The following is a 21,766-nucleotide window of genomic DNA, read 5'->3' on the forward strand; positions in this document are numbered from 1 at the left end:
CCGGTTCTTCACTCTATGCTTTTGCTGTCCTTTATCGCGTCTGTTTCCTCGTCTCTGTACTGTCGTTCTTCTCGGGCGTACAGTTCTCAACCAACCGCCGCCGCGTTCGCGTGTGTCTTTCTCTCATCTGCGACCGGAAAAGACGGGGCTGTGAGGCAGCTTCAAATCGTCTTTCCTTTCGACATTTCCGTTTAAAACCCGCAGTCCGGCGCTCTTCCAATTTATCGTCTCGCAGCGAAAACGCATGCAGAAACCCTGGGTACTTTCTCAAAACCAACGTGCGTGTGTGTATACCGAAGCCTGGCAATTTTTTCCACGTCTGTCAAAAAGCCGAAATCGGCTGCCTTCCTCACGCCTCACAAAGAGCTGCGTTCAATCTCTAGGCTTCGTAGGCTCTCTGCCGCGACCGCGTTTTTTCCCGCTGTAGACCTCGTGTGCCCTAGAGATTCGCAGTTAGGCCTTTTGCGAGCGGGCGTCGTCCTTCCTCTCCTGTTGTGTTCTTCCGCGTTCCCGCCTTGTTTTCCCCGTGGACGTTCTTCTCTTCCTGGTCCACCGTCCTTGTCCCAAACGCTTGCTTCGGGGCCGAGCTGGCCCGGGAGAGCGCGGGAGTCGCGGGTTGCGTGCTCTCGAGTATCTTGTGTCAAGCGTGAGGCGTGATTTTTCGCGAAGGGCGCTGTCTCTCGCGGCATCCGTTTTTGCAGTGGATTTTTCGGGAACTCTATCTTTCCGCGTTGAGGAACCGGAACAGAATCGCTGAAGGTCGAGATGGCGAAGCCGTCGGTGTCGGACTGTGGAGACGCCTCCCTCGCGGGGGCGGAGCAACCTTCGTCTCCAGCCGCGCCGCGTGTCTCTGCCTTCGAGGGCTCCGGGATCGCCACGGTGGGAGGAGAGGCGCCAGTTGAGCAGAATCCCGACGAGAAGTTCTGCGTCGAGAAGAGTGTGTTGCTCTGTGAGTCGGTCCTGTGGGATATGCTGGAGAACTACTACAAACAAATGGCCATCACGGCTTGGGCGCAGGACTACGTCCCGAGCTTCGTCACGAGCAACTCGCGTCTCTGTCGGTCCTACGCCCGCGTCATCTTCAACTTCATCCAGGATCTCTCTGCGATGCAGCAGCAGGAAGGCGCGCGCGACCGCAAACACGGCGAGGCGGACTCTCTGTCTTCTCGCGTGGTTATCGTCGAAATCGGCGGCGGCCACGGACGGTTCACGTACCTTCTTCTGCGCGCGCTGCTGAGGTATCGACACCTCTTTCGCGACCTGGGCCTCCCCGAAAAACCCTTCCTGTACGTTTTCTCCGACGTCGCCGAGGCCAATGTCACGTTCTGCTCCAAACACCCCGCGTTCCAGTCCTTCATTGCAGACGGCTGGCTCGATTTTGCGGTGTTTGACGGAAACGACAAAGAGGCACGCATCCACCTGACCTGCAGCAAGCAAACGGTCCCCCTTGGCACGCCCATCGTCGCAGTGGCAAACTACGTCTTCGACTCTCTCCTCACCGACGGCTGGAGGTAAACCCGTGGTGTATCCCTCGTGCTCTCTGGAGGGAAGAGCTGGCGATGCCGACTGTTTTCCCTTCAGCCGCACATATGCGCTATACTCTTTTTGCACGTATACACAGATGTACAGTTGCGCGTACGGTGGACGCGAGAGAGGGACATCTAGCCGTCTTAGGTGGGTGGGGTTTGACTTGCCAGACGGGGTTTAGGGACTCTGGGCGCTCCGTTTCCGTTTTTTCCGCGCCTGCCCCTCTACCGAAGTGGAGGAAGGGGAACCCCAGACACCCTCAGCCTATGTCTTTGCGTGAAAACCTTGTCGCGTTTCTCCAGGGTGACTCCAGGCGAGAACGTCGAATTCCACCGCGCGGCCGTGTCCGTCTACTCGCCGCAAGTCGAGCCAGATCCCACTGCGGCGGATATTATGCTTCGCATGAGTCTGGGCTGGGACTGGCTACCCGTGAACTTGGACGAGGCGTGTCGTCCGGTGGAAGCGGAAGGCAAGGCTCAGCCAGGAGGCGCGCGGCGCTCCGCGTACCTGCGCGAGGATCCCACGATCCGGCAAGTCCTGACCAAGTACCGCGAGCTCAACAAGACGCTCTCGTTTGTCTTGCCGGTCGGGGCTTTCTCGCTCTTTCGGAATTTGCTTCGCCTCAGTGGCAACCGCCTCTTTTGTCTCATCGGCGACAAGGGCTACCCGACCGCAGACGAATTCGTTGGCGAGCGCGATCCCCACATCGCCATCCACGGCTCCATCTCCTTCATGCTGAATCTGCATGCAGTCCGGCTCTATTTTGACGCGCTGGGCGGTTTCTCCCAGGCAACGCCGTACAGAGACACCTTTCAGGTCACCGGCTTGTGGCTGTGTGGCCAAGAGAGCGACATGCCCCGGTCTCGGGCTGCTTTTCTCGACGACTTGGAAGACATGGCGCCCGACAGCCTCATCCAGTGGCAACGGTCTTGCCAAGACCTCGTCAGCAGCGGCGGAGAGTGAGGCCACCACAGACCGTAGGGAGATCCAGCTGAGGGGGTGGGGTGGGGAAGGAAACGCGTCAAAAACCTCTCGCCGGCGTGGCGCCGCGCCTGCCTGGGAAATGGTCTGGACACTGCGCACGGGAATGTATGCGCACATGCATACAGATATAAATATCCGTAGTAGCCTTCGGCGTGTGCATACAAGGAGAGGGGTCAGCAATGTGTGTGTGCACTCGCATCTCGGTTGTGTGTGCGCGTTTGCCGTCCCCTTTCGGGCTTCATGCTCTTTTTCTCTCGGCTGTTTCTGTTGAGCGATCGAGAGACACAGTCGGCTTTTCGACGTGTGTTTTGGGTGTTTTAGCACCGGTGTGAAGATCAAGGAGTTGATTTCGCTGCTCCGTTACTCGGGCCACGACGCCGACGTCCTCCTGAACTTCAGCTCGGCATTCACGAGTCAGTGCGTGCAGCCATTCATCAGCTTGCGAACCGAGCAAGACATCCTTTTCGACCTTGACCAAGTGTACAAGAACTGGTACAAGCTGAAGAAGGGCGAAGACGTCGCTGACCTCTGTGCGCACATCTGCATGCGCCTGGGAAGATGTGACGCAGCCGTCAAATACCTCCAGGTGAGACAAAGCCCGCGAAGCGCGAGCGTGCAGAGGGAGAGAGAAGGGGGCGGAGTGGCAATTAAGTGCGCAGGAAAACGAAAAAGCTAGCTCCGCGGAGGCCGTCATCTTTCTGTCCATCCTTCTTGCGTTCTTGCGCCGCCTGCAGGGGAGCATCGATGCTTGCCCGGAAGGGCTCCACAGCGCGACGTTCGTCAATCTCGCGTCCTGCCACAAAGTCCTAGGAAACATCGAGGAAGGCATTGCCTGCTGTGAGAAGGCCCTCGAACTTCAGCCGGACTACGCCCAAGCAAAGGAGATGCTGATGACCCTAAAAATCTGCCAAAACCCCGTCACCGTCGCTCTTGTCGGCCTCGGATACTGGACCAAGTAAGCTCGGGAACAACTCGTCCACATATCCAAGTCCACGTCCATATATACATCTGCACACACACATACAGACATATGTATACGGATTTATATACATATATATATATATATGTACACGTTTATAGAGCAGTAGGTTTACCTGTCAGTGGGCATGCGAAAAAAGAGTGCGAGTGTTTTTTTTAGAGTGATTCGGACGGCAGAGACGTTTTGCAGGGTGTCTGGAGAGAATGTTGTGCCCCTGCTTCTCAATTTTTGTGTCGTTTCCTTCCGGCTGTCTTTTGTCGACAGGTACGAAGCGATCCACCTTCTTCGGCGAGACCGCCGCATCAAAATCGCCGCCGTCTACGGCTTCAAGCAGTCTGAAGCCGAAGCCTTCGAGTCGTGTCTGGGTTTGGACAACATCAGCGTTTACTGGGGTTCTGCGGGGCTGAAGGATCTGCTTCAGCGCGAGGAGATCCAGGCTGTTGTCCTTGACGTCCATGGCGAACTGATGGTACGCGCGACAAGAAGGGAGAACCCGAGGGGACGATCCAGCGGTGCTGTCTCCTTTCTTGCTCGGTCTTGTCCGCCGCTCCTTTGTCCGTGTTTCCCTTTCTTGTGTGTGTCTCTTCGTGCCACTTTTTTCCCTTTTTTCCTCCCCTCAGTTTCCTATGTTTCTCTTGCTCTCGCATCGTTCTCTCGCCCCTCGACCGGCCGCGAGTTGCGATTCTGAGCGCCTCTTGCCTCCGCTCCGCATCTCCTCTCACTTGACTTGTGGGTGCCTCCGTCTCGGCTTTCCTTTTCTGCAGCCGTCATTCCTGCCCAAGGTCTTCGAGTCGGGAAAGCACGTCCTGTCACGCTCGCCCCTCGGCCTGCGCGTGGAGACCGGTTGGAAACTGATAGAAGCCTACAAACCCTTTGCTTCGCGTCTCGTTTGGCATGCGGTGGACAGTGCCCGCACAGAGGAGGCCTTCTACGAGGCGCGCAGGGCCATTGCGGAGTTGGGGAATGTGACGACGATCACGGTTCACTGCGCCACAGATCTGTTCATCAGTGCCCCGACCAAAGCGAGCGATGGATCGCCGTGCTTCCCCTACGACGTGAAGGGTAAGAAGAAAAACGAGAGAAGTCTTTCTCACTGTCCATACGCATGAATGCATAGTACTTTTATATATATATATATATGCGTTTGTGCGTAGTGTGCAAATCTGTGGGTGCAAAAAACTGTCAAGGGGTCCGCGTGTGCTTGAGGCGTTGGCGAACTCGGCTGTTTTCTGGTTTCGCGATGCGAGCGTTTCCAGTCCGTGCTCTCGTCCTAGGCGTGTTTTCCTTTCTTTCCTCTGTCGCACACAGACCACCTGGCCCTCGAGCTTCTCCGCTGCATCTCTGCAATCCGAACCATCACCGGCGAACAGCTGGTCGGCGTCGCTTCGTTCTTCGGAGGCGACTCTCAGCTCCCGGCCCGTGCTGAAGCTGGAGAGAAGGAAGAAAACGGAGGCGAAAGAGAAGCGGACAGTCAGAAGAAGGCGACGAGGCTCCGGAGAGACGCTCCTCGCCTCACCGGGTGGCTCCAGTTCACCGGGACGCACTGCTCCGAATACCGTAGGCCCAGACGTGAGGGGAAGCAGCAAAGATAAAATGAGTGAAAGAGGGCGGCAAAAACGGCGCGAAGAACGCACTCCAACTGGCCGTCCTAAGTGAGAGAAGACAGAGCAAGGTATTCGTAGGCACTTACATGGAGCTTTATCCACATGTAGATACCTATATATATATATATATATATACGTCGAAATGGACGAGAGTTGTTTTGCGGATTCAAGGAATGGCCGTTTCTCTATGTTTGGCTGTTTGCGTGTGCAGCGGAGATTCCTGCGACCTTCATGCTCACGAACTCTGCCGGGGACAATAGCCTCAAGTACACGATCTGCTGCGCCCGCGGCACACTGGAGATCTCCAAGAGCATGTCGGGTGAGTAGAAAGATCTTCCAAAAGGGGGGAAGGGGATCCGGCGGAAATGGCTTCAACGTGGAGATAGCAAGCACTTGTTTGCCGGACACTCTCGCGCAAAGGCATTCATTTATCTTTTCGTGTCCTGACGGAGTGCCCCTCATCTTGCAGTTCAAAGGGATTTTGCCTTCCGTTCCTTCTCTTATGTTAGTATGCTCCCATTTTTTGCGGGTTGATTTGTGCTTGGGAATTTGCAGCGTGGCAGTTGAAGACAATCACAGACGGTTGCTCGACGTCTCAGGCGGTCCAGAGTATTGGCCACCAAAACAGCCACGACGCTTGGCTGATGGACCTCTACCCTTTCCTTTATGAGAAGAAAGCAACTCATTCCTCCTACGAAGAAGATCAGCCCCTCGTCGACGTTACCGTCAATGCGGCTCTCTCTGATTGTGCCACCATGGACGCGATACTCACCTCCATTCAGGTCAGCCAGTAGGAAATTGTTTTTAAGTGGCCCGCGCATGCATGCATGATTCACCAGATGTACCCTTATGTGGATAGTTCTGTAGTATCGAATATGTATGCATTTACATATAAATATATATATATATATATATGTTTATGCATGAATAGCACACCATAGGCTGCTACCATCCATGTGTTCCAGGAGTGGTCCGGCGGTTGTGGACGGGACACTGGCTTCCTGAGGACACCCAGCTCTGTATATACGGGTGGGTTCAAAGGTTACGTGTGTAGCAGCAGATGCCGGTACAGCTGTCTGTCACGTGGAAATTCTTATGACGGATCTCCAAAAGTGTATGATTCACACAGACTTTGCTCGACTTTCCGCACAGCCTGTCTGACCTTGTCCCGTGCCTGTCTGACCTTGTCCCGTGCCTGTCTGACCTTGTCCCGTGCCTGTCTGCCTCGTTCTCTTTTCTACCTTTTCAGAAAGGAGGCTTCCCCGTTCGTTTCGCTGTGAAGAAAGTTGGCACGGATAAAGTGGGGAAACACGTCACGGCTGCGCTGGAAACAGCGGCATAAGACCTGAGGAACAAGTGCACCTGCTTCCTATCTTCAGTAAAGCTGTCTCGCGCGGCGCTTGTTTTTTCTGGAAAACGTTTCGAAGAGAGGAGAGAGGCGTGGTTGTGTTTTGTCTCTGTTGTTCGAAAGAGAACCAAAACGTGCCAGAACTTGAGTGGCCTCTTTCCTGTTTTGGGAAGGAACTGGACAAGGCGTGCGTGCTCTCTCTGTGTATTCCTCTGTCGCCATTTGACAGAGTAAAACAGTTCGAGTTACGACTTCTCTCGGTGTTTTTTTAATTTAATGATACCGCTTGCTTTTTATGTCCCACAATCTCATGTTCTAAAGCATCGCTAAGTCGATCAAGTAGTTGTAGATACACTTGTGCATGAATGCCATCATCAAAGGCGCCCGCGTTGCATCGGGGAAAACTGTGTTTCTCGAGCCATGGAGTGTCCAGTGTTTCATCTCTTCAGTATTAGGTTCTACCCTACTGCCGCTTTGAATGGCTGGGGGAATTACAACTGAGACGTGCAACTCATCCGTCCCTCCGCAGGGTGCCTCCGCCTGGGGGCCGCAATACCTAGTGTCCCCTCTTACTCCAAAATCCCAGTCAACTAAAGAACGGGGACTCGCCACATTTGCCAAGTGAAATGCGTTACAGCTGTTGTGTTGACAGACCAGTAGAATGTTACAAATGGCAAAGAAACTTCATCTGTTAATCCGTAGAAGGTGGGGGGGGGGGGAGTCACTGAGGCTTTCCGCTGCAGTGATGCCAGTAGGGGTATGATACTGTGTTCGGGCAATACAGCCTCGATTTGAGGTGTTTTGCGTACGAAATCCGTTCCGTCTCGCGTGGGCCCTTTATGGGGCTCCCATGAACTATAGCTAAAGTGGAAAAAACCGAGCACGTACTATGTGCTGCCATGATCCGGCACCCCGATCCGGTTCCGGTGACCAAGCATTGTTGCGGTCGGAGGGCCCCCACCAAGATGGTGCGTCCCTCATTCCCAACGCGGGTGATCTGGATGGAAACTCGTATGTTTTTCTTGTAGAGAGTTGTCACCTTTGAATCTTTTGTGGAGCATGCACTGAGTTGTTCAAAGCATTCAGTTACTCACGCCCACTTTCTGTTCGTAACACGGGAAGTGGAGCATTCCGACGCACTCACAGATGCATTGCCATGGCGTCGCACGAAAATGGTCCTCGAATGAATCCAAGTGCTTTTTTGCCTCGTGTCATCCGTGTTTATGGAGGCTCGTAATTCGAGGTGGGAAAAGGGTTGGGCGTCGCCAGACCGGTGGATGTATCGCTTCAGCGTAAGCCATCAAAACCTTCTTCATTTTGGGTACCGGAAGCTCTCTCCTGCGTATGCACAGTCTGATCCGAGGGACTCCTCAATCCGCAATAGCTGATTGTACTTGCACAGTCTTTCCGATCTGCACGGTGAGCCACTCTTGATCTGGCCACATCGAAGCCCCACAACGAGGTCGGCAATAAAGGAATCCTCTGTTTCTCCTGACCTATGGGAAACCTGAACTCCCCAACCGCTTTTTTGAGCGAGGAGGCAAGCCTCAATTGCCTCGGTTACGGAGCCAATTTGGTTTACTTTGAGTAACAGACAGTTACATGCCTTGTCCTTGAGTGCTTTTTCGATTCGAAGAATATTTGTTACGAGAATATCGTCGCCTATAACCTGTGTTTTCTCCCCCACATCTTTTGTAAACGCTGCGAAACTTGCAAAGTCATCTTGGTCGAAAGGGTCTTCGACTGAGATGATGGGGTACTTCTTCAGCCACCCCTCGTACACTTCCTTCAGCTTGGCACCCGTTAGATGCATAGAGGTACTCTTGTTTTTGCTTTTATAGTCTAAGTCATACTTCTTTTCCTCTTTTGCGTAGAACTCTGAGGCAGCAGAGTCGAATGCGATCTTGATCTTACCCTCATACCCCGCAGCGTTGATAGCTTCCACAAGAAGATTCAGGGCCTCTTCAGCAGTGGCTACGTTAGGTGCAAAGCCGCCCTCATCACCCACATTCGTTGCGTCTAAACCATATTTGCGCTTTATAACCGTTTTCAGGTGGTGGTATGTCTCCGATCCATAACGGATCGCCTCTCGGAAGCTCGGAGCACCAACAGGAGCAATTAGGAATTCTTGAAGAGCCAGACCATTGCCTGCATGTTCACCGCCATTGATAACGTTGAAAAACGGTACAGGCATAACCATCTTATCGATCGGTTTGCCTGCCAGTGTAGCAATGTACTTGTATAGCGGTAGGCCTTTTGCTGCGGCTCCCGCTCGGCAGCATGCTATTGATATGCCCAAGATGGCATTTGCTCCTAGCTTTGACTTTGAGTAACCCCACTCATTCTTTGTTCCGTCCAGCTGCTCCACCATAAGCATATCGATGCCTTTTTGGTCGCATGGGTCTTTTCCCAACAAATAGGGCTTTATTTCCTTTTGGACGATCTCTACAGCCTTCAACACGCCTTTTCCCAAATATCGTTTTGGGTCTTTATCGCGCATCTCCAGAGCCTCGTAAATACCCGTAGAGGCTCCACTAGGTACCGCCGCTCGGAAGACACCTCCTTCAGTTGACAGATCAACTTCGATTGTTGGGTTGCCGCGGGAATCTGTTAACATCAGAAACAAGGCCGAACATGTTCAACACCGTCGAGGATCTGCCGCCACCTCTGTGAAATCCGACGCCTGGAGTGCTGGCATTTTGTAACTCTCAGTCGGTTGTCTGTCAAGAAAAGTGTCACTCGATACGTATCGTTTCCGCTGTTTTCCCGGTGAACACGCCACATCCACCGCAGCCCATCTGTGCACCACGAACTGATTTCGCGAACCGTGGCCTATCAGCGGTCCAGGCACACACTGAAACATGCGGTGAAGCTGGCTGAAACCGGTATCGTCTCTATCCCGTTCTGCTCTGTGTTCCCGGCGTTAACGTCGTCATTCACGAGGCACCGTGTGCCCGCTGCTCGAATGACGCCGTACTCAACATTTGCGTCTGATGACTCTCATAACGAGGTATTTCCGGACTTCAGCCACAAGTCTTCGCTGTTCCGCCTCCTGCAACAAAATGAACCCACATCCTCAATGACTCCCTTAGTTCTGGTAAGTTTATAAATGGCAACACATCGCACCCTCTAACTTTCGTACCCAGAATCTCGCGTGCAACGATGTCCTTGATCACCACCATCGTGATAGGGTAGGTTGGGGAGCTTGGCCTTTATTTAGAAGGGGCGCCTGGCAGATACTCGATAACTACCACAGACGTGCCTTTTGTTGCTCATAAAAGTTTCCTTAATGAGGCTTTGTCCTCGCGAAGAAACGCACTGCCCAGTTCTAACGGGTCATCCAAAAAAAGGTGCTCTATGACTTGTTGTGTACTGAAAAGCTGGGTACACAGACTGTGGCAGAGAAACCTGGGGCAACGCAGTGTACTGGGGAAGGAGCGGGCAGCCTGGAAGCACGGGAAACGGGCTCAAAAAAACACTGGTCTTCACACAGTACCCTACCCCGGTCGGCATATCAATTCAGCCTACGACAAAAATGCACCAAAAAACACACCGCCAACTCTCAGAAGTGATGCACAGATCTTGGTTGTCGGCTGGTAGCGGTAGCTGGACGGACCACTGGTCCCCCGAGCTTGTCTACCAGGACCAAACCAGGTGAGACGGTCCAGGGGAACGGAGCAGTCGCCCTCGGGCAACAGTCACGTGTGCGAAAGCTCTACCTTCCAGGCTTCGGTAAGCCGAGTGACTGCAGCTGTCTGTGCATATCTCAGCTCTTTGTCTCGGCAGTTGCGGCAGCGCTAACAGCAAGAGAAATGTCCTTGCACTCCGACGCATTCAGTCATAACTGCGTGGTTAAAATGCAGGGTCGTCAGTTCGCGAAGCAAGGATCGTTTCGCGGAGGCTGTGCTGCGTATGACGTTGCCGTGGCGGAGCTGCTACCGTACAAGCTTCTCAACACACTGCGGGTGGCTGCCAAGCGTCCGAAATTTCCATTTGTGTATTCTGCAAATGGCAAACCGGCCTTTCGGTCAGAGGGGTTCAAAAGACTTCGGTAAACACTAGTGTGGAAACTCATGGGCACTTTTGATCTAACCTCAAATCGCCTAGCTGTATTCTGTTGCCACCGGGGCTGGCCGATTCCCGTTCAAGTTGTCAACGACAGTCTCGTGGACCCACTGTGGCCCTCTCTCTGGTCTATACGTCCCAGAAATTATGTACAACGGGTATTCCTGGCGTCCGCCGCTCAGATGGTGACGCGTGTGAAACACGCGTGGTACAAAAAGGTTTCTCTTTCGAATGGCCCGAAACGTTCCGGAGTTTTTTGGCGTTGCCCCACACGAGGTAACACAAGACAACTGCTATCGCACCATACAGTCGAATTTGACTGGAGGTACCGCACAACCACAACGCGTCGCCGACATTGTCAACACAACTGCTCCTTCGGCTGAAATGGAAGATCACAGTACCGGAATACACGGCCACAACTCGGTGCTGTATCTGCGAAAGTGCCCCTGCCCACAAAGCACAAAAAAGGCAGTTGCTTCTGCAATCTCGTCTGGCATTCGAAGACAAAGTGGACAATCGCCGACCCGCTGAAGCGGCTATGTCGAGGAATCGTCAGTTTCCCAGTTTAGTTAAGATGGCGGAAGCTAGCGCCAGCGTACTGGCAGTCGGAGCCGAGAGACTCCTCAATGCGCATCAGCTGGTTGTACTTGCAGAGACGCTCGGATCTGCAGGGAGCACCCGTCTTGATTTGCCCGGTGCGGAGACCGACAACCAGGTCCGCAATGAAGGAGTCTTCAGTCTCGCCGGATCGGTGGGAGACCATGACGCCCCAGTTGTTCTTCTGGGCGAGCTGGCAGGCCTCGATGGACTCGCTGACTGTGCCGATCTGGTTGACCTTCAGCAACAGACCGTTGCATGCCTTCTCCTCGACGGCCTTGGCAATGCGGGTGGGGTTGGTGACCAGGAGATCGTCACCGACGATCTGGACCTTTTCGCCGACCTCGCTGGTGAGCTGGGAGTAGCTGTGGAAGTCATCCTGGTCAAACGGGTCCTCAATGGACACGATGGGGTACTTCTCGGACAACTCCTTGTACAACTTGCGGAGCTCCTCCCCCGACTTGCGCTGAGATTTGTCGTTGTCGGGGACTTTGAAGTCCAAGTCGTAAACCTTCTCCTCCTGGAGGAAGAACTCGGAGGCTGCAACGTCGGCGGCGATCTTGACCTTTCCTTCATGGCCGGACACCTTGATGGCTTCCATCAACAGGTCCAGGGCCTCCGTAGCGCCGCTGATGTTCGGGGCGAACCCACCTTCGTCACCGACGTTGGTGGCGTCCAGGCCGTACTTCTTCTTGATGACGTTCTTGAGGTTGTGGTACACCTCAGCACCAATTTGAATGGCCTCGTGGATGGTGGATGCGCCGACGGGGGCGATCATGAACTCCTGCATGGCGAGCTTGTTTCCCGCGTGGGAACCGCCGTTGATGACGTTGAAGAAGGGGACAGGCATCACCATCTTGTCAGTGGGGGTGCCCGCCAAGGTGGCGATGTACTTGTACAGGGGCAGGCCCTTGGCAGCGGCGCCGGCGCGGCAGCACGCCATGGAGACAGCCAGGATCGCGTTCGCGCCGAGCTTGCATTTGCACCAACCCCATTCATTCTTGGTGCCGTCCAGCTCCTCGACCATGAGCTTGTCGATGCCTTTCTGGTCGCACGGGTCCTTGCCGATGAGCGCCGGCTTGATGACCTTGTGGATGTTCTCCACGGCCTTCATCACACTCTTGCCCAAGAACTTGCTCTGGTCCTTGTCACGGAGCTCGAGAGCCTCGTAGATACCAGTCGACGCACCGCTGGGAACGGCGGCGCGGAAGCAGCCGCCATCGGTCAACAGATCGACCTCAACGGTCGGGTTTCCTCGGGAGTCTGCAGGGAAAAGTGCAACAGACACAACCCGCAAAATGGTTCACATCGCCCCTGCCAAAACCCGGACACGCAATTCGCGCAGCGGATTCACACCAAAAAAACACCCGGAGGGAAAAACAGACGGCTCGGCCCCCATTGTCTCGGGTTCGAAGAAGCTCGTCCGGTTGGCAAAAACAAACCACGAGAGACAACCGCGCTCCCTTCGCATATGCGCGCACACTGAACCGGGATTGACTGCCCGCCGGCGTTCTGTGGCGAGGCCGTTTCCCAGAAGCACGATTCAGAGCAACACAGTCCAACTCTCTGCAGGCCCCGAGCCCGCTGATCTTGAAGCTCATTTTCATAGACTCGTGTTTGGGTGAGAAGCGCACGGCATACAACTCGTCCGGTCCGAAAGCCCCCGTTTGTGTGTGCCTCACGAACACATTCGCTGTGTTCTTGCTTCCCAACACTTCGTGAAAACTACCCCGTTACAGACCCACGTCGAAACGACGGCGCGTCCGCGTTCTTCTGGGTTTTTTCAGACGCTGATCGTGTGCCGCGAAAGGGCCCCATGAGAGAGAGGAAGTCCGGCCTCGAGGGCATTCGCACACTCACCGAGGATCTGACGTGCAGTGATGTCCTTGATTGCCACCATTTTGCTGAAAGTTAACGAAGGGTAGGAAGCGCTAAAAGGATAACGGAAACGGACAAGATGAGAATAATATGAGGGAATCAAACGCCGCAACATTGTCTCCCACAAGTTTAGGTGGTGCTACGGAAACACGTGCGTTGTGCGGTGCGCCGGCCGTCGACATGCGAGCACTTGAGAGAGTGGACAGCGTCCGTCCCGCCCCCCCCCCCCGGAGGACGCGGTATTAGTCAAAGTGAGACATGCGCATGGGTCGGCGAACTCTTTTTCGCTGCGTCCGGGTGGTGAGAGGCATATGGAGACCTAGCACGTCCGTGGTCTGCGCGTCCGTCCCGCTGAAAACCAAGCACATAATTGCGCCACGCGGCACACGATCTTCGCGGACGGGTTCTTCTCGGAAACTTCTCTCTGCAGAAGATGACGGCGAGCTATTTCCAGTGCCCTGTAGCCCACAGAGAGGTCAACTATAGGCAGCAAGCGTCAAAAAGCACAATCTGAACTGCTGGCTGGCCACACTGCCCTCAGGCGAGGAATTCCACCGCATGGAGTGTGTGCTCTCTCAAGAATGTGCCAGCAAAGTGCGACATCGTCCCGTTTCCGCGCTGCGGGAGGGAAATCTGCGAGCAGTGGCAGCGGAAGGACAGGCAGAACCCAATCGCAACTCGTCCAATCCCTTTTTCCCTGTTCAGTGCCAGGAGGCAGCTACACCTCGCGGCGAAACACTACACGCCGACAGCGGCGGCATCGCGAGACTTCCACTGTCACACATGGAGTAATGGAACACAGCACCCCCGGGCAGGAAACGATGAAAAACCGCGTGCCGGTGATCACGACAGTGTGTACCGTGTTTTTCGACAAGGTAGCGTAATCTGGTTGAGTCGCAAAGGCCCATCCACTGCCGTTCAAAAAAGTGCGCCAGCTGGTGGAGCACTCCGCGAGCCTGGTGTGGACATGGAGGCCTTCGCTCGCTCAAGTTACGGCGCCATCTCTTCTGGCCGACTAGAGTGCGGCTCTGCCGTGGAAAAGGAACTCATTGAACGCTAGAGTCAGCACTCGGCTGAGCATCACAAAGGCTGCCGTGGGGAGTGGAGCCGCTCTCGCACGCGTCACACGCATTTGACGGCATTTGACAGCTCGATCATTGGCGCCCGGCAAAGAAACACGTTAAATGGTTGACGAGAGACTGCGTGTTTTTTTCTGGGTAAAAATAGGATGTCCTACGAGACCCTACAGATGAGTACGTGTTCCCCTGCAAATCGCTATCTCGGATCGGGAATGCACAACGCACTGCCGGGGGGGGGGGGGGGTAACCGGCGCCACTCTGTGGAGGGCTGAGAAGGTGAACTTGCCCACTTTCTCCACAACAGCGCAGGCACTAGGAAGCCTTGCTACGTCAAGCATGTGATCGCTCACACCTTGCCTCAGTGAATGAGAAATTATGTGTGCGGCATTTCAAGCGTTGAGGCAGAAGCTGCGGAAAAACCGTCGGGAGAGCGACTCTGGCTCTCATGGGCGAGCACTACTGTTCAGAATCAAACGATTTCGTGCACAGAGAGGAATGCTGCTTTTCCGCGGGCCTTGAGGTCCGCCGAGCGCCACGCGTCCACATCTTATGCGGGGGTCCAGGTTCACACACGCAGCGGTTGGCTGATGCGCCAAGGTGCTTTCGCCCCCGAAACTCGATCACTTTGGTTCTGACCCGTGTATCTCATTCGCAGCAAACTTTCGCGGGCAGCGTGTGTAGCTGCCCTTTAGCAACTTGAGCGAGGCAGCGTGTGTACTGCGAAGGACTGAGGAAGAAACAAAAGCTACCCAGCATGAAGTTATTCCTCAGGTTCGCAAGAGGCGTTGCACCACATCTCCAAACACAAGATGCGAATGCTTCGCTCCCACCTCTTGTGCACTTCCCGTGTCGTGCACTCGACAGAAAAGTTCCCTACACTCCAGTTCCCGCGAGGCCCGCAGAATACGACTTCCGGGAGGCCTGATGTAGCCTCCACGCACCCCTTCATGTTTTTTCTCTTTTGTGTTTGGCCCGTCTTGCAAACTTCTGGGCGCATTCGCCGGGACGAAACGAAAGGCGCAAACGCGAGAGCTGTCGATCCATGACGAAGACACCGTCTTGCTTTCGCTTGCGCGTTCTCCGGAAACGGGCCGTTTCACCTCTGTAAAGATTCGCCTAACTGCCTCCTCCACTACGATCTGGGAATTTCGTCGGAGACTTGGGCCGCAGCTGCTCAATCTCTGGCATCGTTCCAACGTACCGCCCCCCCATGTAGTCGGTGGCCTCTGGCCATGCCACGTCGCCTTCGAAAAACGAAGCGTACCTGGAAAAAAGGCAGGGCAGGGAAACCGAAGAAGCGGATCAAACGCCACAACAGCGCCACCCAAGGCCTAGATCAACAGTCTTTGGGCTCTTCTCTCTTGCCTACGTTCAAAGCCCGCGCGAGTCGCCACTTCGCCCTAGCGCGTTGCCTTTCTCTGCGTTGCCATCCGCGTTTTCCTTCGCTTACGTTTTTGGATCAAACGTGGTGAGGCCAAACTCGCAGCCGACGGTGACCCACCCAGCCCGGCGGTTCCAGTCGCGACCAAAGAGTTCGATGCGCCGGCGACCGAGGCAAAAACGCTCGATGATGTCGTACAGTTCCTCCGGCTTCCGCGTGCACCCAACTTCTTCTTCCTCTTCACTGATGAGGATATCTGTGTCGAGGTTCGCGTGAATGAAATGCGTGTCCTGTCGGAATCAAAGAACCCGACTCGGCACACGTTCCAAAAGAGCGTTTCTCACAGCGTGCACCGGCTGCGGCTCTCATTTCCGCAACGGTCCCGCAAAATCGTCAGCCGCTTGCACAGGCGAAAAAACTGATAAACAAAAAAGAGCGCGGGGTTCCCCTCCCGCCGAAAGATACACCGAACCCATCTGGCCAGTCTCGGGTCTGTCGGGCTGCGTCGCAGCACTGAACAGCGCGCGGCTTTCTCGGTTCGACGAGGAAAGTGGCAACCGATGGAAGGTCAGTGAGATGTGAACTGGACAACGAAAAGCATGTCGGACGCTGCTGCGTCTCTGCCTCCCCAATCTCTCTCTTCGCAGAGACGACGGCGCCCACCTGCCAGGCCATGTTCTTTCCGGGTCTCTTCCTTTCTGCTACCTCACCTGGGAGCGCCGAACTGTGCCCTTGATTCCCATCAGACAATGCTCCGTGGTTCTCTGAAGAATGCTATTTTCATCGTGGACAAGCTGAGTGGCCTTGAAGTCCAGAACGTCATTGACATGGGCTGCGTCTTGCTCGCGTCGACGCTGTGCAGCTTTCTTGTTCGTCTTCAGCCAGCAGATGTCTTCGCACCGTCGGTAGCCCCACTGGAGACGAGCCGAACACGAACAAAAGCGAGAAACGCTTGACACCACACAAACGCCTTCCTCTCACATGACTTCCTCAGGGGTATATCTGCACGCCTTCATGCCGCATCATCTGCATCTCTTTTTCCTTCTGAATCGCGTTCGTTCACGAATTTTTTCCTCTCCGCATGTCTCGGCGTCTGCTTGTCAGTTCTTCCACTTCTACGTATCGAGCGCTGCTTCCCTCTCTTCTCTGTGCTCCGGCCCACCGCTCGCTGGGTGTTTTTTTTCCTTTCCTTTTCCTCCTTCCCCTACTCTTCCTCGCTCAGCGAGTCTGTCGCAGTGCATACCTTGTGAAGCAGCTGGCGTGCGTCCTCGAGGTGGGTCACTCCGCACCAGAGGAAACAGAACGAGGGCGTGTCGCCGATCATTTCCACAGGCAGCTGAGAGAAGCGAAGAAACGAAAAACCCAAGGCGGATTTCTGGAGCGGCAGACGACGACCGAAAGCACGGGGAAAAACACGCAACACGGGGGGAGGCGGGAGGCGGGGGGGAAGTCGCCGGTTAACTGTAGCTTGCGCGACGTTATATACGCACGGCTTCCGGCCCGCCAATCTCAACAGAGAGGCCTGAGTGCACATCCTCCGCTGTCAACCATCCGCCCTCGAGGTACTTTTACAGTCACTCTTAGGAACGCACGCGTGGGAAAAGGTTTACTTGACAACAACGCAGCTGACTCTTTGTCCGCACGGCATCTGCACCATCTCTCTTTTCGTCCTCCGTTCGAAAACGGATAGAAGAAAGTGCAGAAACGACATGGGGGCAAACACGCGACGAGAGCGTCAACGGCCAAGACACGCCCTCACGAACAAGCGATTTTGCATTTGCCCTAAAACGCTTCCTGACCGGGCCAACAGAGGCGTAGACAGATTGGAGCACGCAAAAACGACACAGGCGCCTCGAATATAGACCGCTGTCGTTTCGACAAGGAAATACCCGAAGCATTTCTTCGACAGTCCAAGGGGTGAGATCTTCGTTGGTAGCCCCAATGGCTGCGCAGCGATCAAAGTACTCCTGCCACGGAGGATCGATAAGGATAACGTCGAATTTCATTCCGCCTAGGATGCTCCAGTCAAAGTGGCGCAAGTTCGCCTGCATGCATAAAATGGCAAACGCCTTGTTTCCTCTCCGTTCACATCTCAAAGCAAAACTCAAACCTTCCAGAGAAAAGAGCCACGCTGCAAAAGTCGCCTGGAGAAAATGAAACACGCATCGGCTTCACCTGCTTGTTTCTATGCGAAACATGCGGCCCCCGCACCAACCATTTGTGTATCTCCCATCAGTGGTTAACAGACACACGAATATAAACCGACACACACGCCTGGAATCCGGACGCACCTCCCACATATATACATATATACATATATATACATATATATATATATATATATTGAGCATATCCCGAATCGGCCTGGGGAAATGCCCTGTGAAACGGCCCACTGTGAAGGCCACTGACGGGAAGAGAATTGTTTCGCGTCCTCGGCCGTACCTGTATACAGAGCGAAGGCGTGTTTCGTCTCTCGAGAACCTGTCGCTTGAGTTTCATAAGTCTCTCCAGTTTTGGGTACTCCAGAAACCGCTTATCTTCTTCGCAGTCTCGAATGAAGTTTTGCGGTCGTTCCCCAACATCTACGAAGTGCTGGGTGTAGTCGTTCATGAGCCTGGCACGGCCTCGGACGCCGATGTTCGTGGAAGTGGCGGGGTCCTCCGGTTCGAGTAACCCTTCTCCATTCAGAGCTCCCGGCGGTCCACTGCCGGCCATGTGCGACCCCAACATGTCATAAAAGTTCCCGTCCTTTGAGAAATTCCCGCCGTCGCCCAACGGTGGCGGCGGCGGAGGTGGCGGCGGCGGAGGGACGCGGCCCCCGCCTCCCATCATGTCTCCAGGTGTATGTACACTGTGGCCGGGGCCGACGGGGTGCCGCGGCATGAACGAATTTCCTCCTGACTGGTGAAAAGATCCGTTATTCGCTCCAGGCATGGCGTCCTGATCCATTTTGGTGAGCGAAGCTCCTGGAGGCTGAAGGACGACAGGCGCAGGCGGCGGCGGCGCGAAACTGTTTCCGTCGTCAGGTGGGGGCGGCGGAATGAAGGTTTCGTCGCCTCCCACCGGCCGACTTCGCTTTCTTCCATGCGGAAGGGCATTCGCCGCAGGGTTCCCTTGAAAGGGATCGACGCGTCCTCGGAACGCACCTCGGCCGCGAAAGTTCCGTGCGCCTGGTCCCTGGTTCGGAGCCTCGCCTGCCGGGGAGCCGGCGCTCCAGGTTGCTTCAGGCGGCCTCGGGAGGCCTCCTTCCGTAGAGGGGGGCGTTTCAGAAGAGACGGGTGGCGGCGGCAAAGAAAAGGAGGACGCCATGGTAGCGGGAAAACGGAAGAAAAACAGGAGGGGCTCCGCGCAGGTTCGTCAGCAGCGATGGGAGGCGACAAAACAGTGAGGAAAGGCCTGGAAGAGCAGGCGGAGACCAGAAGAAGGCAGAGAGCCAAGACGAAGGCGAGAGGAGCGCAGCCGCCGCGTCAGGGGAAGAAAGCCCAAATCAACGATTGCATCTGTGCTAGCACAGGAGAGAGATGCAGAGAAAGACGAGGTGAGGTCGCAAAGATGCAGAGGAGCCAAACAGAGAGAGCGGGAACGAAAAGACAACTCAAAGAAAAGAACGCGTGGACTGGAGCCAAAAAACCCGAGGAAAGCATGCCTTGTCGAACCACGGAGACAGCAGCGGAGAGTCAACTGCTTGTTTCTCTGTCTGCCAGAAGGGCCCTTTCCGAAATGGTGGACAAACAGAGATACACCAACACATTTTTCACATTGGGAAGCGCTGTTTCTGCTCCTCGGTGAACCGAAAAAACTTCACCGCCGTGAAGGATCCACCTTTAGTTCGCTCCTTCACAAAAGAACAGGATCTCATTCTCGCCCTTTTCGGCCCGTCTGCCATATAACCGGCCACGTTTTCTTCTTTCTCAAGTGAAACGCGACGTTTCTCTCCAGTCCTTTTCGAGCGAATGGACCGACGAATCTTTTTTCTGGACAACCTACCCACCCGGCAACGCGTGCATGCACCGAGCACGGAGACAGACGTAGGGAGACAAGGTCGCGGAAGGTTGCAAAAACGAAGGCGGAAACGCCAGGTGGCTCCTGTGACAAAAAATGGAAATCGGGGAAGGACGAAGAGGTGAACTTTTTCGAGAAGCTGAAGAGAGCGCAAACAGAGACAAACAGGGCTGGAGGCGTTGAGAAAAGAAGGAAAAGGTGGAATCCGGTGGCCACGCAGCTGGGAAAAAGACCCTTAGCCATGGAGCAAAATCTTTTGTCTAAATCGACTGCGGACTGCATCAAAACAGGCCAAACGCTGGACATAACGGCTGTGGACTACACTGTACATACATAGCAAAGATATGAACATGTAAATTCATATGCATTTGTTCCATCGCTATATAGTGTATACAAAGCGGTACGAGTATGTACACGAGCCCACTCGTGATATATACAAGCACATGCGCTCGTGTATTCATCTTACATACGTCTGTATACCTGGTCGGACGAGGGCGTCAATCCGTTAACCTATGTGTATACGCACGTAAGACGGTTTTCCTTCCTTTTTGCTTTTCGCCAGTGCGCGAGTACTTTCGGTGGCAGGATACGACCGTCCTAGTTTTACAGAAAACGAGTTGGACTACTGGTTTAGATCTTGAATGTCTCTGTTTGCCGGATCCAGGTTCTATTGTGTTAGCAGAGAATAGGTCAGATGATAACTATTGTGGACATCCGCAGCGGCGCTGTATCTTTTCATTTGCAGTCCATCACGGAGTCCGCAAGTTTTTTTGGCAGTGAAACCGTCAAACTCTACGCTCCTGACACCTGCAGAGAGCGACTGGCCCCTCTTGTCAGAGTGAGAGAGGCGCGCGAGCCTATACAGTGCGAACCCGGCATTATCAGGTGTAAGCAGACAGCGGAAAAACAGAGGATGGGTTACACCCGGAGAAAGCGTGCACACCTCTTCTGCCAACCGGGGGCACATACTTCGCCGGAGAGGGAGGAGATCGCGCCACCTCCTCAGTGGAGCTTTACATACTGTCTACTTACATGTAAAGGGTTCTAGTAACTCTGCAGGTGTAGATACCGCGCCGAGTACCAAAACTTAGATGCACGGATGGAGATAATTAATCCTTGTACGGTTTATGAGGCAACTCAACAACACCTTGGAGGGAAAGAACTCGTTCGTGGAGTGAGGGACGCTTGGTTCGACCGGGCTACGAGGGCGGCGCCACACGCCAAGGAGAAACACTCTTTTGCACGTGGAGGTCTTCCGTCGTTGGTTTTATACGGATGTCGGATCCTCGACCAACAGATTTGTCGCCGCGAGTGAAAGTCTTTTGCCCGCACACCTGGCCACAGCCACAAGAATGCAGTCCAACTCATTTTGAGTGTGACAAGCCTCTCGGTCTTTCTCCGAATCGCAGGCCCTCTACCGGCAACCTCTCTGCGAGGCTTAAGAAGCCGTGGTTCTCGGCACTTGTCCAGGAACAATCTCTGCCTCCCCGGTTACACAGTATCCTCATCCGCTTCCTCATAGCGCTCTCCCTAGCCCACTTCTGAAGTCTGTTTTGTTTTTTGAAAATACGATCCCATGCACACGGTCCACCAGCAGCTGCGAAGCGGCTATCGCGAGGCGCTCGGCCAACTGCAAGTTTGGTTTCCGTAGAGACGATCGTTCCCAGTGTGGCCCCAGGTGTCGTGCGAGTCCCCTAAAGCAACAATGCATCGCAGGTTTCCGTACTGCTCACTGGGTTGATGGAAGACAGTTACACAGAACGGTCCTGCATCTCCTATCCGGAGGCGACATGCCTTGAATGGTATTCTGCACTACAGGGGACCTCCTCTAGGGTGTCGAGGTGCGCGGTTTAATACAAGCTAGAATTCTCGCGCCGCATGCAGCTGGAAGGACGAGCGTCGGATGCCTGTCGTGCTACCTGACCACACAGTGGGTTTCCCGAGTTTCTGCACGCGTCCTTTCTTGTGGGTCAGAACGAACGGAACAAGGATCATTCCCCCAAAGTGTCCAACTGTGACGCCGGCGCAAAATGCTTCCATGTTTTGCGCAGATGAGGACAGAGATTACTCCACACTCGGTTCTGCCGTGCATGGCCTACTGCTGGCTCGAGACCCGAAAAAGCGAAGCAGGCGAGGAAGAGACCGCTCAAGTGGACTTTCACACACTGTCTGTGCCATTGAAGTTCCCTGTTTCATCTCGTTTCTCTCGGCCCGCGCTTCTCTCCCGAGGAGAATGAGGTGCTCTCTGGCGTGAAGGCTGAGGCTTCCTCGCCGGTACCGGCCCCGACTGCACGAGGCTGCCGCCCATGATTTCACGGGGAA

The 21,766-nt window shown here is 54.6% G+C and overlaps 4 protein-coding genes across 4 annotated transcripts; 1 reads left to right on the forward strand and 3 right to left on the reverse strand.

Annotated features, from left to right (window-relative positions):
* Nucleotides 1–765: 765 nt before the first annotated feature.
* On the forward strand, nt 766–6,436 carry NCLIV_037480 (putative TPR domain-containing protein; the record flags this gene model as incomplete). Its single annotated transcript, XM_003883949.1, has 10 exons — nt 766–1,511; nt 1,830–2,486; nt 2,833–3,097; nt 3,246–3,466; nt 3,755–3,959; nt 4,255–4,552; nt 4,799–5,047; nt 5,306–5,413; nt 5,650–5,876; nt 6,344–6,436. The coding sequence occupies 10 exons, from the start codon at nt 766–768 to the stop codon at nt 6,434–6,436; spliced, it is 3,069 nt and encodes a 1,022-aa protein (XP_003883998.1).
* A 1,318-nt stretch (nt 6,437–7,754) lies between these two features.
* Nucleotides 7,755–9,624, reverse strand: NCLIV_037490 (uncharacterized protein; the record flags this gene model as incomplete). The annotated part of the gene is made up of 2 exons (XM_003883950.1): nt 7,755–9,049; nt 9,585–9,624. 2 exons carry the CDS (start codon nt 9,622–9,624, stop codon nt 7,755–7,757), a joined length of 1,335 nt encoding a protein of 444 aa, XP_003883999.1.
* Nucleotides 9,625–11,072: 1,448 nt separating this feature from the next.
* Nucleotides 11,073–13,097, reverse strand: NCLIV_037500 (uncharacterized protein; the record flags this gene model as incomplete). Its single annotated transcript, XM_003883951.1, has 2 exons — nt 11,073–12,367; nt 12,965–13,097. The coding sequence occupies 2 exons, from the start codon at nt 13,095–13,097 to the stop codon at nt 11,073–11,075; spliced, it is 1,428 nt and encodes a 475-aa protein (XP_003884000.1).
* A 2,080-nt stretch (nt 13,098–15,177) lies between these two features.
* NCLIV_0375 (mRNA (2'-O-methyladenosine-N(6)-)-methyltransferase) lies at nt 15,178–18,751 on the reverse strand (the record flags this gene model as incomplete). The annotated part of the gene is made up of 6 exons (XM_003883952.1): nt 15,178–15,325; nt 15,512–15,732; nt 16,153–16,356; nt 16,686–16,778; nt 17,332–17,487; nt 17,885–18,751. 6 exons carry the CDS (start codon nt 18,749–18,751, stop codon nt 15,178–15,180), a joined length of 1,689 nt encoding a protein of 562 aa, XP_003884001.1.
* Between the last annotated feature and the right edge of the window lie 3,015 nt (nt 18,752–21,766).

Source organism: Neospora caninum, chromosome VIII (genome assembly GCF_000208865.1).
Source record: "Neospora caninum Liverpool complete genome, chromosome VIII".
NCBI classification, from domain to species: Eukaryota; Apicomplexa; class Conoidasida; order Eucoccidiorida; family Sarcocystidae; genus Neospora; species Neospora caninum.